Genomic DNA, 20,304 nt, shown 5'->3' with positions numbered 1-20,304 from the left:
TGGTACGACTTAAAAGGGTGGTTAAATCACCTTCTCACGCTAAAAAGTTGTGCAAATTGACCAAAAACTAAAAAACTATTTGCATAAAAACAAGTCAGAAAGCCGTACCTTATGTTCACGAGACTTCAGAATTGAAGATCACATTTGTGGCGTAACCATCACGCAACTTTCTACTATAACTAAAGGCTCCAACAAGCAATTATTTATTAACAACTGAGAGTAAAACATATGCAACCCTTTGCAACAAATAAGTAAGTAAATAAATAAATAAATACACAACGAAGTCCTTTGCAAAGCACAGAAATATATTTTTCCATCCTTTACACTTGTGTTATCTTTGTGTTTGGTCATCGGATAGCTGATTGCTTTAAGTCTAGACTTTTCTGTCCCTTAGCAATAAGATGCTATTCATTGTACACTACCTTAAGTAGCATCTATCATGGGTACCTACCAAGGGCAAAAAAGTCACGTTTGTACCACAAAATGTATTAAATTAGCATAGCTGGGAATTTATGGCAGTGTCTCCTGTATATTGCTGCGGGCTACTGACAGCACCAGGCTTGAGCGACCACCTATAAAGTTGAAGTAAAACCTCTTAAACCTGATTCCTTTAGCAATATTTGTTTTAGAAGAATAAAAACACAAAGAGGAAAAAAAAAATGTTGGTTCCACGATTTTGTTTAAAAAGACAAATACGGGGCTAAACACCAGCTTGCTGCAAGACAGGCCTACAGAACAAAGTTCCCGAAATGCATGGGTAAATTATCATCTACTGAGAAATTTGTTAGACTCCAACAACAATGACAACAAAAATTAAACATATATAATATATATTGTAACACAGTATGTGGAAATATGATTGATAATATGTATGTCACTGTTGTGCCAAATTGGTTTCTCTCCTCTTTGGAGCCTCATCACATTATTAGAAATCACTGCGCTGTCTCACAGAATTTAAAGTAACAGTAGCCATCTTGTTTACAGTTACAGATGTACAGTAAAGCTATAAAACTGAGTGACCAATTACCGGCAAAAAAAAAATCCCCAAAATAGTAAGTAGGCATGCCGATTTGGATGAAGAACAATTAAAAGAACTGAAAGACAGGAAATCAGAAAAAAATGCAGTCTTATACTCACTCACCCTGACTTTGTTACTTTAAATGCTAAATAACAAAAAAAGTCACTTCTGCAAATGATCCACCCCTCTCTGACACAGACCTTGAAGAAATTACTGAAATACGAGATGTTGTTGAATTTATTTTTATTCCTCACGTCTGTTCTGCTCAAACAGTGTGTCTTACGTCTCAACTCTGCCCCTGGTGTATCTTTTCAATGGCAATGTGTACAATATCAAAAATAAAGATGTACTTTCTTTTACATGTTTTAATTAAATTAATTTACTCAGCTTAACTTAGTGTGTAGTTCAGAGTTATAAATGGGACTACTTTATTGGCATAAGGATATTTAATTTAAAAAAAAGTTTGCTCTAACATAATTTATGCTTTTTTTTCTTCAAATCCACTGTTTTACCTGGATTATAAATGAAATAAGGCCTTTCGGGGTGTCCGTATACGTCAAATAAACAGACTTCTCGGGGGTTGGAGGCACTCGACTTCGTCTCGTGCCGCACAACGCCTCGAGGCCTTGTGCGGCACGCCTTTTCGACGTATATATAACCTTGCACTCTTCCTGTGGAATTCGGATTGAGGTATTCAGAAAACTACATGTGAAACCCAAATTACCTGAATGTTACTACCAAAATAGCATGAGAAAAAGGTGAGACTTATTTTTATTTTTCAATGGAAACCCCACCAGCGATAGGGTTCCAGCATATATAAATATAGCAAATTAGCAGATTAAAAAATGCATGCATGCAAAACACTAATTCTTACATTTTATAAAAGTGCCTCTCATTAATGCTGTCAATCAATTCACATCAAACACAAATTAGGTTAATCTTGTGATGTTTAATTCCTATCTTAACCCATTTCTTTTCAATTAGTGTTAAACATTTTGAGCCTCTGGATAACATTGTTTTTCTAATACCAACATATCTATCAAGAGCACTGTAAGACACTTTTGACACAGAAGCCTAGGGACAAATGCCTTACTTAGAATTTGCAGGTTACTGTGCTATTGGTTAGGGTTTTATTCTGTAGCAGATATTAGCAGATATTAGAGAAACTTCATTATTTTCAATCAGGTGTCTTTTGACAAATTATTTATTCTGCAGTGAAACATGTTTCTCATGGAATTGATATTCCAATTAATTGGTGTACCAGGTACATAATGTACAGTAGTACAACATTAAAAAGGCAGCAAAAGATCAAATAGAAAGCCTGTAAAATGTAAAGGTTAAACCCTACCAAGTCCTTCAAAATCCCACTCTAACATGATATTTATAATTTTGGTTATTTTTTCTTTTTTCTTTTCTTTTTTTTTTTTTTTTTTATAAATTCAGTCGTTGCCAATTATTTTTATTATTTTCTCCCAATTTGGAATGGCCAATTATTTTATTATGCTCAGCTCACCGCTACCACCCCTGCGCTGACTCGGGAGGGCGAAGACGAACACACACTGTCCTCCGAAGCGTGTGCCGTCAGCTGACCGCTTTTTTTCACACTGCGGACTCACCATGCAGCCTCCCAAGAGCTACAGCGTCGGAGGACAACGCAGCTCTCAGGCAGCTTACAGGCAAGCCCGCAGGCGCCCGGCCAGACTACAGGGGTCACTGGTGCGCGGTGAGCCGAGGACACCCTGGCCGACCTAACCTTCCCTCCCCCCCGGGTGACGCTTGGCCAATTGAGAGCCGCCCCCTGGGAGCTCCCGTCCTCGGTCGGCAAAGGAATAGCCTGGACTCGAACTCGCGACATCCAGACTATAGAACGCATCCTGCACTCTACGCAAGTGCTTTTACTGGATGCGCCACTCGGGAGCCCCCTATAATTTTGGTTATTAATATTAACAGAGTAGTTAAGTCTTTGGCAAAGTACGATGACTTTAAGATAACTTTATCCATGCTTATGTAACCCAAGTGCTAAATTAAAAAACAGAAAATCTAAAAACTAGAACCAGCAATGGACTTGATCTATGTGACCTTAGTTACCATGGTGCTGGTTAGATTCAAATCTCTGCATCAGCTGTGGGGAAGATTTATTTAGTGAAACATATTTTAAAGTGCTCAGCACTTAAAATAAATTGCAAAAGCTTCTACAAGATTTTATTCAATTGTGCTGCCTGTGCTCACAGTTTTTCATGGCAAACCATATACATTACAGTAAATAGTGTAAGAAATTAACAGTCTTGCATCCTTGAGATCTGTCTTCGGCCTCGAGGCCGGCTCGAGGACATTTTTTCAAGTCTCGTCCTTGACCTTGGCCTCGGGGGTGTGGCCTCAGATGCCCTCAGTCCGAGGACTTCGAGGACTTAGGTGTTCCAAACTGGCCACGTGTAATTTCTCATGATAACTGATTATTATTATTATTAGGCTTCCAGGCCCATAAGGCTGGGAAGCCTATTGTTACTGCTGTGTTTATTATTATTATTAGGCTTCCAGGTCATAGGGCTGGGAAGCCTATTGTTATTGCTGTGTTTATTATTATTAGGCTTCCAAGTCATAGTCTGTGAAGCCTATTATTACTGCTGGGATTCTTCTTCTTCTTCTTCTTCTTCTTCTTCTTCTTCTTCTTCTTCTTCTTGCCAGAGTTGCTCGAAAACTCACCAGATTCAGTAGGTTGTTAAATGATTATGGGAAGATGGAAAATGGTAAAGAATTGCTTATAGTTTTATTTTATTATTAAGTTTTATTAGTTTTATATCAGACTTTATGACTATATAAAGTTACAGATTAACTACCTTTAAAAACTTACTGCTATGACTCTGCATCAGTATAGTTAAACTTTTACTGAAAAAAAGTTCCCAATTAATTTTTCTGATTCTTTTCCAGGACTCAACTGAAAAACTGTTTTGTATATATATATTTTTTTGCCAGTAACACATAAACTGAAATGGTTCTAACCTGATTTTTGAGTACCATTCTAACAGAGTATATTCTGTACAATATCTTATCTCGGTTTTGACCAGAAATACTGTCCTTTTTGGAAAGCAGCTCTTTTACAATTTACAGTTTACAATTGTATGAATTTGATGAAAACTGTCTACATTTACCCCAACTTATCCCAATTACTAAAACTGCATGTTTGACTGTGGCCTTGTCTTTTATAATTTTTGTAATTGACCTTGACTGGCCTTGACCTAAAAGGTCCCCGGTCTTGGCCTCAGCTTGGCCTTGTGGCTCCTGGCCTCGATCTCAGCCTTGGCCTTGTGGGTTCCGGCCTTGAATCCAAGACTGGAAATTAAACACAAATCTGAAAAATCATGCTCATTTGTCTTACCTGTATGCTTCCCTCGTTTCCATGACGATATGTTTATTGGGTAGGAAGCCGTGTGTCCTGCTTTTATATCAAGAGTTGGCGCTCCACTAACCACTGGTAGGTCAGAAACAACCTGAAAAAAGGATGCTGTTCTTAAAACCAAGAAAAAAACTCTTTCTACTTTTAGCATTTTTTTAAACTGTGTAAACAGCAAATATTTTGCTTTGTACTAAAAAGGTTGAAGCATTATGAAAAGGAATGCCTGATATAGCAGCCAGAACATGCACAGTCTCCATCATTGCTGTACCACTTAAGTTTGTTGTGCAATAATATGGGGAAAGGACATTAGGTTTAAAATTGCTCCATTAAATTTCCAGTTACAATTGTTGATTTGCTTCCCTTAAGTCCATGAAGCAATACATACAGCAGTGATTTTGTGATGCTGTTTTCTTATGCATTTTGTAAAGAAGTGACATTTAAGCAGGTTCCTGCTATGCAATTCTGATTAAATTGTCTTCAAATGTTATGGCTAACAAAGGCAAGGTGAAGGGGATGGGGTTTCACTCATCAGCCAGTAAAGCAGGAAGGCATCTTTTATCTACTGCCTGGTTTTTACTGCTATTAACTTAATTTAATTAGCATGTCAATCTTACCATCACAAAGCACTCTTCTTGTCACTGTTTTAATTGACTGTAAAAACTTGCTTATGTATGTAACTTGTTTTACCAGACCAAGCAGATGATGTCCCTGTACAACCATTAGGTGTACTGTATATAGTTTAAATTGCCTATCAGTTTTTACTGCTTTTAAATTCTATGTACAGTAGATTGTACTATAGCTTTTAACAAATAAAAATGTGCTCATAAAGACCCATTGAAATTGCATTCTAACCTGTCAAGGGAACAACAAACTGCATCAGAAGAGTTATGAGAGTTATTAGAAGAGAATGATTAAATCATTATTAAAGCTTTGAACAACACCACCTTCTACAGATCCCTACAGAACAATCCCTTAAGAATTTAGCGATTTTGTTTGTGCAACGTTACAAGAAACCTTTGAGTCAAGGTTTAATCACAAGAAAGTTATATCAGTTCAAAGATATTCCTTTCAAAAAATAAAAACAAAAAATGTCCTCCTGATAGACCAATTGTATCTGGTATCGATTCACTAACAGAACCACTGTCAAATGATGTCCATTTTTTTCATCAAACCTTTTGTTCTGTAAATTACTGGCTGTTTTGGCATTTGTTGGAAAATCTCATTGTACCTACTTCAGCTATGATGGCAACATTGTACATTGAAGGTTTATACACAAACATACCTCATGATTTAGGTTTAGAGGCTTTGGAATTGTATCTACAACAGAAAGAGTCATAACGCTGGTTCCCTGAAATAGAAATGTAACCATGCAGCAGTGTGGAGTAGTGGTTAGGGGTCTGGACTTGACCAGAGGGTTGTGGGTTCAATCCCTGGTAGGGGACACTGCTGCTGTACCCTTGAGCAAGGTACTTTACCTAAATTGCTCCAGTAAAAACCCAACTGTATAAATGGGTAACTGTATGTAAAAATAATGTGATGTCTTGTAACAATTGTAAGTCGCCCTGGATAAGAGCGTCTGCTAAGAAATAAATAATAATAATAATAATTACTGAATGGGTGTTTACCGCCTAAAGAATCCTGTATACCAAAGCTGCTCCCCAAGCCTGTGACGCACTCGTGCGTCCACCCCCGAAGGATCAAAAAGACTGCTGTCACAGATCTCGGCGTAATTTGTCCTTCAAACCTCCTGGGCATAATGTACGCAGCGACCTTGAAGGTTACATTTCTATTTCAGGGAACCAGGGTTATGATAATAATCTAACATTCCCTTTCAAGTATGGCATGTAACCATTAATGAATGCGTGAGTATACCCAAGCTGTCGCAAGGGCATGATTGCAGAACGACCGGAATGCTACAAGGCTAAGCCAAGAGGCTGCCTTGTGTATCACCATTCGGTACCCCAATAACAAGTAGCTAGGGTGGAAAACTGAGGGAGAATGTCACCTCTGCCTGTGTTGTAAGGGTCGACTTAACACTCTAGTTCTAAAACCAGGGTTTTGAGGATCCACGACATTTAGCCTGTAGAACCTAGTAAAGGTATGAGGAGTAGCCCACACCGCTGCATTGCATATAATTTATTTCTTAGCAGATGGCCTTATCCAGGGCAACTTACAGTTGTTACAAAGTATCACATTACAAAATATCACATTACAGATAAGAGCAGTTATAAAATACAATACATTCTTTGACAGATGCACCCTGGAATAAAGCCCACAAAGTTGCAAGGCCCCTGGTAGAATGGCCGTGTCTGCTATCCACTAGGACAGCCGCTGCATAGACAGGGCTTGGCCACGGGACTTTGATCAATAGCAGACAAAAAACTGTTCAGACCCCATCCAACTTTTTGTCCTGTCAACATAATATGCCAGGGCCCAAACTGGGCAGAGCGTATGGAGCTGATGCTCCCTGTCAGACTGAAAAGAAGTGGATGGAAAGCCTCCAATTCCACAGACTGGTTAATATGGAAAGTTAAGATAGTCTTCGGCAAGAAGGCAGGATTGGTATGGATTGGGGTCTTCGTCCTGGACTGCAAAAAATAAGCAGGCTTTCGCAGGAGAGAATGCCTGCATCTCACTCACCCACTTTGCAGAGGTGATAGCAAGCAAGAAAGCCACTTTAAAAGATAACAATTTCAGCTGAATGCAGGGGTTCAAATGGAGTGCATTAAGGACCACGTTTAGCCTCAAGCGAGAAGAAGTGTCCTTCATAGGCGGACAAAGCCACGGAGACCCTTTCAAAAATTGCCCCGCCAGGAACTGAGCTCCTGGGTAGACAGACAATCTTGACATGGCAAGCTGAAAAAGCTGCCAGATAGACCTTTAACATGGAGGGGGATTTCCCCTCGTCAAAAAGGTCCCGTAAAATTGCTGTATAACTGCCATGGGACATGTCGTGGGGTCAAACCCACGAGGCAGGCACCACGTCTAAAAGATGCCCCACTTGTACCTGTACTGGGAACATGTGGATGCTGCCCTGGCATTCTGTAGGGTGTCACTAACCCTGTTGGAAAGTCCCAGACGGCTCAAATGCAGCCATTCAGGGGCCAGACTCAGAGCTGCAGGCTTGATGGGTCAGCTGCCATAAGGCCCCCTGCGCTTGGCTGAGCAGGTTGCGGCTCATTGGCAGTCTCCACGACTGGCCGCTCAGGAGCTGGATCAGGGTTTCTCCTGGGCCAGTATGGGGCTACTAAGAGCACATTGGCCCAGTCCTGCCTGATTTTCTTCAGACACAGCGGGAGCAATGCAAGTGGTGGGAAGGTGTATAACAGATGCCTCGGACACTGGTGTACCACGGCATCTATTCCCAGCAGTTCCATGCTTCCTATTATGGAGAACCAGAGGGGACAGTGGGTTTATTCCTGAGAGGCAATGAGGTTTATCTCTGCTCTCCTGAACCTCTCCCAGATGAGGCTCACCACCTCGGGATGAGGCCTCCACTCTGACATAAAAGAACTGGAAAATGTTTTATATTATCTGAATAATGCAATAACGTCCTTGAAGTTCATGCTTGTTTGGTCTGAAATTGATTTTCATTGTTTGGATCTCACTGTTTTTACGTTTTTAAGTTGGATAACAAATTATACACTACGTCATATCATAAAGACTGATCGCAATTCTTTGCTTTTGGCTAGTAGCCATCATCCTTCATCCCTATAGAAAAGTTTGCCTACTAAGGCTATGCAGGATTTGTCACAAAACTGAAGAGTTTGAAAAACATTTTCATATTATGTCTGATCGGTTCACTGAAAGAACATATCTAAAAGAATGGGTGATGAGGGCATTTGATCATGAACGCAATACTGAGAGACGCTCTCTTTTACACACTTCTCAAGAGCACCCTTTAGTTATGATTAGTACATATTAATATGGCTCAAAACAAATTAGATACCATAAAGAAATATTGATACATACTATCTAGTGACCCTACTCTTACAAAAGTTTTTCACAAACCGCCTACCCTTCAAGATAAATTTATACATTGCCATTAAGCCAAGGGGACACTAGTCTACATGTTGCTAGAAAATGTAGAATGAAATCTGTTGCTTCTCCATTGTTGCTTCAAATTTCAGGGACAACAAGTAGAAATTGTAGATAGAATGTTGATGGACAACACATGAAGACTTCATCAATCTCATTTTAATATCACAGACTTCATTTACACATGAGCCCCACCTACAATTTTCCCATGCATATAATTCAGGCTTGACGCGCCTTAAAGTGCATGGCTAATGAGCGGCAGAGCGCGTTTTGGCAGTGCTAACATGGCCTTCTTGCCAAAAGTGTCATATGGGGTTTTTAAGGCCTGTGTAAATGGCCACTATGGCCTTAATGCCGTCGCAAACGCTTCATAAGTGACCCCCATTGTGCGTGTGGGCCTAACATTCTGCAATCCTGGTGAGTTAATTGCGATACCTGGGTATTGAACATGTCACTGCACCACAGAGAGGTGGTGACATTCAAAGACACGGGAAACCTTTTAGATATATAAACCTGAAACCTAAAACCCAAGGTCTTAATGAAGATTTCGACCTGACACCTTTTCTATACTTTCTATGTTGCCGGTTCGAGTCCAGGCTATTCCATTGCCGACCGTGGACAGGAGTTCCCAGGGGGTGGCGCACAATTGGCCGCTCACTGCACGGGGGGGGGGGGGGGGGGGCGGGGGCTTAGGTCGGCCAGGGTGTCCTCGACTCACCGCGCACCAGCAACCCCTGTAGTCTGGAGGGGCACCTGCAGGCTTGCCTGTAAGCTGCCCAGCGCTGCGTTGTCCTCCGACACTGTAGCTCTGAGGTGGCTGCATGGTGAGTCTGGAGTGTGAAAAGAAGCGGTCGGCTGACGGCACACGCTTCGGAGGACAGCGTGTGTTCGTCTTCGCTGCTCCCGAGTCAGCACAGGGGTGGTAGTGGTGTGCTGAGCCTAAATAATAATTGGATACTCTAAATTGGGAGAAAATAATAAAAATAAAAAAAATTGGCAACTACTAAATTTAAAAAAAAAAAAAAGAAAGAAAAAATTCTACACTGGTTTAATTATTTAATTAGTTCCAGTCTAGTACTGGTCATTAATTGGTAAAAACAAAATGTCCATTGATGTGAGCATGTCCTACTAATTTGATATAAATATTGCAATAAATTGTCACCTAAAGATTTTAAACCTTTTTCTTAAATTGGCTGTTCTACATCACTGTTCTGATTGTTTCACTACTTACTCACTCAAATAGGCAGTATTGGAGGAGGCATTTTTCATGTCTTCAAAAATGTGAAATACATTCTAAAAGGGATTTTGAAATGTCCTTCCCTTTTTCATTAATAAATTAAATATCTAGTACAGTACTTGCATATGTATCATCTCAGAGATTTTAAAACTATACTTGTGTTGTTAAAGCACCTTTGCTTTTGTGCTCTATGCAGTATTTATTAATGTTACATTGCCTTGCTTCCTTACTTTGCTTTATTGTTTTATGTGGCTACTATAATGGTTCAAAAACTGCTCCTTAAAACCATATTCTCCAAATACGATGAAGCAACTATAGTTATACCTTCTTAACTATAATAAAAGCATGCAGTAAACTGAAAAACAATTTATAGAAATATAGCTAATTCTTAAAAAAGGTAAATAATGAACAACCTGCTTCATTTTGGACACAGGCAGCAGGCATCATATGACAAACTTTAATAATAAGGTCTGTAATACTTGTACAGAAATGTTATGTGATTGTTTTCAGCTTTCCCAGCTGAAGGATTTGCTAGATGCAATCACATCACAATAAGGTTGCTTTAGGCACTAATCCTAATAACACATTTTAATTTAAGATCTAGGCTTACATTTAATTATCAAGTAACAGACAGAAGGTCTTGTGTTGGTCAAACAGCCATTATAGTGCGTCTATGGAATGGAATTGGTTGGACAAAAATATTAAGGATATGATTGTGTCTCTAATTGGTAGCCAGAATTTACCAGATAAATGTAGAATAATGGCTAAAGTTATGTTTATTTTAAAGGGTAGATATCATGAATGAACAATCTGTAAATGTGTCTGATGCCTCATTGAATGTTGTTGATGTTTTATTATTTTCAAAGTTGTGTTTTATGTGAATCCCTGATGTATGCCTTGTAGACACTTATTTGGTTTTGGTTTTGTAAAATGTATGTTGTATTTACTGCTGCCTGTTCTGTGGTCATCTTGCCAGGACACCCTTGTAAAAGAGGCTTCAGTCTCAATGGGTTAACCTCCTGGTTAAAGAATGAATAAATAAATAAATACATGAACCAGCTAGTCATTTAAAACAACAACATATTTTTTAAAATTTTAAAAGCATGTACCAGTTTTAATGCCTTCATGGTAGCTCAACTGGGAAATTCAAAGTTCTGCAGCCTATAGAGTAGCAATAGAGAATATCTATTAACAACAACCTTCCACAGTTACTACGTCCTTCCGCTCCATTTTAGAGCTGAACATCAAAAATGTCAGTCGCATTTCAACATTTCTCATTGTTCTTTTTATTAGTCTTCTCTCATACATGTAGATAAATAGTGTTATATTAACTGTAAAATATACTTATAGTATAACCTGTAGTTCTTCATTGAACCCTTACTAAACAGTACTTTGCTTTTAAAGGAGACACCCACTGATAAACATGATTAATGAGTCACTGACAGCTGGTGAATATCTTGCCATATTTACCCATGTAGATTAGGTGCCAGGGTTAGCACGACTTGATTCCTGGGATGGGCACGACAATATTTTACTATTTGGGTCAGTCTCCAATACATGATACCAATAGGCACTGTTACATTTGTTCAAGTTTATCTTTATTATGAAACCTTATTTTATTAAGACAACGTTTTTTAAATGCTTGGTATGTTATACACACACACACACAAAACATAAGTGCATTAATTTTACTTGATGTACTGTATATATTTAAGAATCTTCAAAAAAACAGTGCATATGTGTGACAAAGAGAGAGTGAATTCTTGTTTTAGATCTCCCTTCCGACCGGTGACGGTGCTGGGGAGGAGGAGCAGACATCCCCAGGAGAGGTGGAAGCCGGCCATCCTGGAAGGGGGGCGGGTCCACGGTGCGCAACGTCACCAACCCAGACGGGGAGCGCTGTGGCAATCGCGCATTGGTCAACGGCGGTTGCCCGTGCTGCCCAATGGGAGCGGGACGGAGCGTACAAAAGGGGGCGTGGCCCGGAGTTCTGTTCCTTCTGGCAAGGTACGGTGAGAGACAGAGAGAGAGAAAGAGAGAAAACAGTGGCAACTCAAACGGAGTACAAATAAAGAGGGGAAAAGAAATAAGAAGGACGGTTGGTTGGCACAGAGGTTCCCTGCTAATCCCCTTGTTATTTTATTCATTAGAGCACTAACGGGACGCTCGGGAGCGAGACGGGAGGAGCGAACCCGGAAGTGCTACGCTGGTCCCGCCCTGTTTTACCTCCGGGGAAGGAGGAAGGACGGACGATTGTTTTGTTCTGTTATTTTCCGTCCTCATTGTTAATTTGGTTCGTTTTTGTGAAGTTCTTTTTCCCCTCCTGTTCCTTTTGTTTTGTGGTTGCCGGGTTACACATCGTTGTGTATCCCGGCTCCATTATTATTTCTATTGTGGCCAAATAAAGCCGGACAGCAGTAAAAGCAAATCGAGACTGGTTTCTTTTATTTCCCTATCACCCATTCAGCTACCTGTCACAATATGTCATGAACAAAACCCTGGTATTGGTACAGTCATCATGTACCTTGAATTAAGAAACTCCTTAGAATGTTGTTTTGTGTGTATGTACTGAATTATTGTTATTATTTACAGGACTGTAACCCATAATTATCCACTGCGCAATACAGATCGCTGTGTAGTGCCAGCCCTCCTTTTGTTTACTGTTTGGTCATCAGACCATTTGGATTTACAAAATAAAACAGAAACCATTTCACCCGTACTTTGTTGTCTGTCTTTCATTGTTGGATTACTGCACCTGCGCACTAATTACCACTTTGCCACAATCCCTCATCCGTCTTACGGTTAACAAAGTATGAATTCTGCAATTACTACAAACAACAGTGATGACTCCATTGGCCCTAAAGATCAGCTGCTGTTTATGGCATAAAAATGCTGCATTTTGTTTTGTTTAACTGTAATATGGGAAAAGGATAATAAAATGTATTTGATATAAAACACAGAACATGCACCTGACATCAAGGGTAACAGAGCTAAGTGAAAATACAGTAGATACTGAAGAAATTATTTTACAGATTTTATGTACAATTTAAAAGTGTTTTCTATCCTGTGCAACTTGCCACAGGATATAGGCCTAAGTAAAACAAAGCTGTTTTCTCAAGTGAGTAATATCCTGCTTTTAACATTTGAAATAAAATGCATTCATTTATGTGGATGTGACTAAGACCTAATAATACTAAGAGCATTACAAAGGAAGGGAATTTGATATAGGCTTTTTATCACAAAAAGAGGAAACTACAATAATAAATGAGGCAGATGCTACAATAAAAAAAACATAATTCAAAATATAGCCTATATGAACGGAGAGTTCTGTACATCTACACATTTTGCAGAGGACTGGATGAATGAACCTGCATTATCTTTTAAGTTTATATGAATCTCTACTTCCATACAAGTTTATCTTGGTGTACTAGGTAGCAATATCTTTATAAAAATAATAATGATAATAAAAATACTTTTGTACAAGTCAATGTTGCAATGAAAATTAACTTTCAAATTAAAGGACGCAAAAGACTTTTAGCTAAATATCATACAAGAATTCTTTACTGAAAGTTATAACCCAAAGCTGGGAAAGAGAAAGATGCTAAGAGGAATGTAATGGACTCAGATGTCTAATACATCAACAGGGCCTAGAATATTCCTTCCAGTTTAGTGCTCCAAATACTTTCATTCAGATTCATATAGAACCTGCCATTATCAGTGCTCCCATCTTATGCTTTTAAAAATGCACCCATACATTACTACTTTATTAACTATATGTGAATATTTTGTCTGTGTTTTGTTTTGTCCAACAACTACTTTGATAACCAATCAATTCCTGTTTACAAATGTATTGACAGTGTTAATGCTGTCATTTAATTTCAACTTGTATAAAAAAAAAAAATTCTACTGTAGCTTTATAGAAAGAGGCTCAGCTGTGACATTTAGCTTCACAGATCTGGGAAGGAGCTCATTAACAGTACTGTGGTTGTCAAATGTTTAAGGAATTAAATCATCTAGTATATTACTTTTTGAAAAAGGCTGATAGCATATTGTGTATGACTACAATATACAATGTTATGTTTACAACACAAGATGAAACAAGTGAAACTGTTCCCTACATGGTGGTGCACAGATATTAGGCCCTACAAAGCTCTCTGTGCTGCTCGGATGTGACTTTCACAGGAATACTTAACTTTGTGTTGTTCACATATACAGTACCAAAGTTTGTAAAATGAAAAAAAAAAACTCACACTAGAGTACTATAAATCAGGTAATGAATTCAAACATAATATAACAATCTATCTATCTCTATGACTATTTGAAATTGTGTTTCATGTGGTATCAGCAGATATCTGATCACGTAAAATCAAATAATGCCTATGGTATTAACAGATCCAGCAAAGGAGTCTGATTTTAAAATACTGTTCTTCTATAAATCCTTTACCATATATTACTCTAGATTTTGATATTATCAGAAGATTCCTTTAGGAGTGCGTAAATGATGCTTTCCATTGGTAACACCCTGAAAAAAGATTCCAATAGTGTGCTCTCCGTTGGGGTGAAGTCACAGGTAGTCAGTCAATTTAAGTTTCTATAATGTGTCTGATCTTTTACCTATGATTAGTATTGTGAAGGTGAGAATGGCATTTATTTCTTCTTTACTGAGGGCAGATCTCATCCCAGTCCATACACACACTATAGGTTTTTGAAAGCTGGCACTTGATTTCATTGAGCTTGTGAGGTCAATAAGTCAGATTGTGGAAGGAAGGGATATAAGTGAGCTTGTTTCTTGACTGATGAAACATGATGGCTTAACATTTGCTAAGTGTTTCCTATTTTGATGCGTGAGTGTATGCAGCTTTACTGTATCCAATAAACACTGATTTTTTTTTGCTGATCCCGATTTATAAATGCTTCATAAATGGATGTATGCACTGTACACTGGAGATATAGAACACAATGATTAAGTAACAAGGGAAAGAATCAGGAAGTTGGGGTTGAATGAAGTAAAGAAATATGCATCCTTCATAACTCAGGGCATAACAAATGTGATGGGTGGATTGATTTAATTTAGGTTGCCACATACATATTTACAATTAAAACAGCCTCTCTTGCATGGCCCAACCTTGGATTATATTGGTACTTAGCTATCAGCTTGTCTGTCGGTGAGCTGTTGAAAATACTTCCTAGATACAGTTTTAGATATTTCTTTGACTGTTTTTTACCTTAATATATGTATTCCAGAATGTAAAGCTAAGGATACTATACACTTTTGCAGTTATTGATGACAGAACAATGTGTAGATGAGGGTATGTTAAAACAGTTTTTGATTTCAACAGATATTGATACCAGTTGCCTGCACAAACGTATTGTCTTATTCTCATTTAAAATCATAATCAAACTCACCCTGGATGGAGAAATATTTAATATCTTCAGCAATGCAAAGCGCCATGTGATATAACTAAATTAAGCTTTTGATGGTCCTTCACGCCAAAGTACAACCTTGGTTGCTATTTCATGAATCAGAAGTAGTTCATAACAGCAATCAAAAATAGGCCCATCCTTGGTTTTGGCCTTGTGAAAAGATTGGTAGAAATACTAAAAGAAACCAGTAAAATTAGGTAAACACTTCTAATTGAATTTCAAGAGCCTCTGTTAAATGTATGTAGGTTATGGCCCAAATCATATTTCGCATATTTAGGTATCTACCGTAATTTCAATTTGAAGTGTGCGTGTATTTAGGTATATAGGGTACTTGCCACACTGTGTGCAGTAAATATAGTTCAGCTGATTGGCCCGGGTGGTGAAAGACACACTGAAGTACCTGCAGAGATACACGAGAATAAAGAGCAATCTCTGTTTTTTATTTACTGGTACCGTGCTGAATTATCAAGCCTGCCTCACTCATGCATATTTTGATGGATATTTTACAATCAGTATTAAGCAGAGATATATATTACCAACAATTAGGATACCTGAGCCAACACAAGATAAATTAAGGAAGGCCATTTTCATGTGATAGAAAAATGTGAACTAAACAATACTGGAAGAGCCCTAATAAGATCAAAATAAAAATTTCTAAATGCAGTGCTCATTTGATCTTGATATTAAAGATGCTGAGGATATCTTACTCTAAATCTTATTCTGAGTAGTTTAGCATTTTCAGCAATTCTTTAGAAAGGCAGTGAGCAGTGAGCAAGTGAGCTGGGATTTGAACTGGTGAGCTCCTGGTTACAAGCCCTTTTCTTTAACCACTGGACCACACAGCCTCCTATGTATACAGTATATTGGACCAAGATTTTCATCAAGAATACAGAATACAGCAAATATTACACTGCCATCCAGAATGCCCCAAATTACAAAATGTTACACATTTTTCACTAGCAGGTGATGTTTTTTGTTACATGTAACTTAAAATGACACCTGCCAACACCCAAAGTGTGTGGAAAATTGAATCAAGAAGTGTCCCCCCCTAAAACAGATGATATGTTTAAAGCCAGCAGACACACTGTGCAACAGATGATTGCATGTTGTGGGCAGTTAATCAGTTATTTTTGCTGCTTTCTAGAAGATTTTTGCAAATAGCAGCTGCAACACCCATACAATCACACGTAGGCTGCTAGCAACAGGTTCCACTTTCCAAAACAGTGCACCCAGCTTATATGTTAATTGTTGTGATAATATTATGCATGAAAAGAAGTTGTCAATAGCAACCCAGATAATCAGTGTTTTCTCAATTTGATATACCATCAATCTTTAATCAGAAAAAATAAAATCATTACATTTAACGAAGCACTTTGTTGCCTGTTTTTACATTGCCTTGCCATAGTTCCAAAGCACATCTGTTGCAATATTTTAATATGCATTTAAAGACTCTCTTACCTTGCATATTAACCTGGTCTGCGTATAATTGGGAACCATTAGGACCTTCTGGGTAATTTGTCTCACTTGACAGTCTATCACAACGTGATCCAGTGCCAATGGCTTCTTGCCAACCCCTTTGAGCCCAAAAATATGCTCAGTGCCATCTGTTTCATTCTGCAGTGTAAGTTTGCCCTGAGAAAATAATAATAAAATAAAATACAGTTCAAGAGACACCTTAGTGTTACCACAGCAGGAGGTTTGCTCTTCTGCCAACTAATCTACCCAGAAATATTAATTTGAGTCCCACTTAATACAGGAGAAACTGCAGTGACCATCAATGTTCATATTTCAAATGCTTACAGTGAATTAATGAGGACACCCTGAAGCAGTTCAACTCATACACAGTTGGTGCAGCTGGTGGGCCCTCGCATGCAATTACATTTTCACAATACATGTAATAACCCAACAGCAAAAGCTTAAAGATGTATCATTTTTTATACTCCTTGGCAAATATCTTGCATTTGAATATATTAAATGAAATCAGTGCAAGAAACACAGATATTAATACATCAAAGTTTACATGATTACTAGAAAGACTCCAAAAGTCTACAAAGGCCAGAACACAACATTATATTTTAATTCTTAATTAGAACATAAGAAAAAAAAAGGAAACATAACAACGAAAGAGGACATGCACCCCTTCAATGCTTGCTGGGTTCCTTGTAGCTATTTGAGATCAGAACTTTATCATGTCTCCTACGCTTTGACCTGAGGCTGTCCATTCAGTTTCCAACTTTGCCCTCTGGTCCTTGTCAATGTATGCGATAGTGACTAGGATTAACTTTGTTGACTCCTCCCCATAATCCTTCTTTCTTCTAGGCTACATAGGTTAAGTACCTTCCATCTATCTTCATAACTCATTACCATTCTAGGAGTCATGGAATACAGGGTATTCACAGTTCACTACACAACTCCTGTAGCAGTTGTGTGTGAAAAGAGGGTTTGCAGTATATTGTATTTATCACAAATCAAACACATTTTGTGCCTGGGATTGGTTAGTTCCTCTTTGCTGGACTCTCTCCAAAGTCACTATGTCTAATTAGCTGTGAAAAGTGCGGCACATTTATACAAATTTTGCACCAGGACTGATTTCTGCATCAGAAATTCTTGAATTCTGTGATTGCCTTCAAAAAAGGTAAATACAGTTTATCTGTACAATGATATGACTTTAAAGTTAAAAGTGTAAAAAGTTGTCGGGATGTTAACAATGAAAAGAAAAACGACAGGTCCGTTATTTAAACAGTTGTAGCAACACGTGAGGACATGTCATGCAATATTTTTCGGAACCCTGCTACTTACTCTTTAAATCACGTTGTTTTAACATATTCTTGATTGTTTTTTTTATTTTTTATTCACACCTCATAGGTAAATGATCTACGGAAATTGCTTTTTTTCAACTTTTACTCAGGAACGTATGGCAGGAGAAAGATCATATTTCTTCTAAACATTGCAGTGTATCCAGTTCATGCTCCCTCCTGCAACAATGCAAGATCAGGATACAGACTTTTGTTTTGTTCTGGCGAATAAATGTTAAGAAAAGCATTGGCAAGTGGATTTGACCCATGATGTGTAATTAAAAAATCAGTCGACAATATGTTTACAAATAAAAATATAACCCTTGCAACACGGGACACAGTGAAGGTAACGTTATGCATTTCTTGTAGACTTTGCAGGGTGTTCTGTAACACTTTAATTCCTTCAAAATCAAATGGCTTAGTACTGATTCTATAATGACTTGAAGAAATAAAAAACAAAACATGTTCTCGGTTTCTCAGTACTGAAAAGTGTATTCTGCCTCCAGAAGCCGATTGTATTCATTCATTTTAGCACTTGATCTGATAAGCGACGCCGAATATGAAGTGTTGTTACATGCAGATGTTTGCTTTTCAGACACAGCAGGTTGAGCCACAGCGACAAAGCACAGGTATTTACATGCTCACAGCTCTGCCTAACAGAACGTTCATACATTTTTATTTGTTCTTCAGTAGAGTGAAGTCTGTTGGCAAGGTTTTCCACGGGGGTCTATATGTCAGTTTTTGAGTTTGGGGACCAAAACTGTAGCCACACCAGTGCATTGAACAACTAAAAAAACTCACAAAACTCACATAGAAATAAAATACAATGTTGCATTTCATCCATAAATATAATGTGTTTAATATGTTATATATCAAGACATTTAGTGGATATTATATATTGCAATAGCTGTATTGTATGACCTTCATGCTGGAAAAGAGATAATGCATTATATAATGTCTTACCAAAGTAATGCACTCAAAGACAGGTCTAAACATTAAAGGGTACTGCACTCTTTCACCAGCCCGCACGTATATTACTGGCGGGCCATAAAACCCATTCCCTTTGACAATGCCTCGAAGTTTCCAGTCCTGCAGAGTCTGGTTGTTCTAGAGAAAGAAAAAAAAAAAAACACAGTCAGAAGAATGTTCCTTTTTAAATAAATGAAATTACTTAAGCATATAATTAAAAGGCCATGTATTACTGTCTCATACACATTAAATATTGACATTCTTTTAAAAAAAGTGGGTTTCAAAACAAACAGAATTAATAATTCCCATTAAGTGATTTAATGTCTAAGTATAATTAATAAATTAACTTTGCTGGCCGTATACTACATTCCTAAGAAGCCCTGTCATATTCTTACATTCCTGATAATGTTGTTTTTTATAAATATTAAAAAGCACATGCAGTTGTAATTAACATTGCATCCAATTAAATCTCCATTACTGTCCAAAACATGACACATCCATAACTTTTACTACATAAATAATACATACATAATGTTTTCACACTATTTGTTGGTGAATACTATCAAAATAATGTGCAATTTGGTTTGTACCTGTGCTTAGAAAAGCTAATGCTAAATAATAAAATGTGAGTATGGCGTATACTATATACAGCTATATTTCCTTCAGTCCTTATAAAAGTTACCTTATAAAAGCACTGCAAAATGTAATAAAGCATAGTGAAAACATGGCAAGTATAGGTAAGCATTGTAAAACACAGAGAGGTATGGTACAGCAAATAAAAAAAAAAAAACATAACAAACCATGGTAATAGATATCTTATTAATCAGTCAATAAGTGAACAGAAAATGTTAACTTCAAGCAAAAGCGTATTGCGTGTGAAAAACACCAACTAGTTTTAAGTGTCTATTACTAAGCACTTTGCATGTGAAAGAAACTCTCGAAGAGGAACATTTCTATTGATGGACCAGATAGGTAATTTAAGTTTCTTGTGCACACGTCACACTTGAATACACATCACAATGTTTATTTACAGACTTATTTTGTCAGATTTCAAAGATGTTGCTTTTTTCTTCATTACTTTATCCTGTTAAATAAATGTATAACAGGTTATTGCGAGAGAACAAAAAAACTAATATATTTATATACCACTTTTTAATGTGATTTTTAATCCATGCAAATCTGTACTGGCATGATCAATACTTAATACATTTTGAGTGAGCTATCTTTACAATACACAGTTCTGATAGTTCAGAATGCTTTTGATGTCTGCATCCCGTCCCGCTCTGATCATTTCATCTTGGTGTTTTCAAGACAAGACAGTAACTCTGTATGAAATTCTAAGTAATATTTTATTGAGATTTACAATTCACCTTTAAGTTAAGTAAATAAAAAAAATATTCTGATGTGTTCAATAAAGATTAAAAAAACA

The 20,304-nt window shown here is 37.7% G+C and overlaps 1 protein-coding gene across 2 annotated transcripts in view; it reads right to left on the bottom strand.

Annotated features, from left to right (window-relative positions):
- The window catches only part of LOC117405785 (cilia- and flagella-associated protein 47-like), a 178,965-nt gene that overhangs the window by 78,929 nt on the left and 79,732 nt on the right, over positions 1-20,304 (bottom strand). For both annotated transcript variants that reach the window (XM_059030139.1, XM_059030140.1), the window contains exons 47-49: positions 18,870-19,013; positions 16,570-16,743; positions 4,395-4,506 (exon numbers count right to left, since the gene is read on the bottom strand). In XM_059030139.1, the coding sequence (XP_058886122.1) occupies positions 4,395-4,506; positions 16,570-16,743; positions 18,870-19,013 (430 nt within the window). The remainder of the gene's footprint in view (positions 1-4,394; positions 4,507-16,569; positions 16,744-18,869; positions 19,014-20,304) is intronic.

Source organism: Acipenser ruthenus, chromosome 9, assembly GCF_902713425.1.
Source record: "Acipenser ruthenus chromosome 9, fAciRut3.2 maternal haplotype, whole genome shotgun sequence".
NCBI classification, from domain to species: Eukaryota; Metazoa; Chordata; class Actinopteri; order Acipenseriformes; family Acipenseridae; genus Acipenser; species Acipenser ruthenus.
Note: the sequence above shows the minus strand (reverse complement) of the source record. Positions and strands in the feature narration are given on the sequence as shown.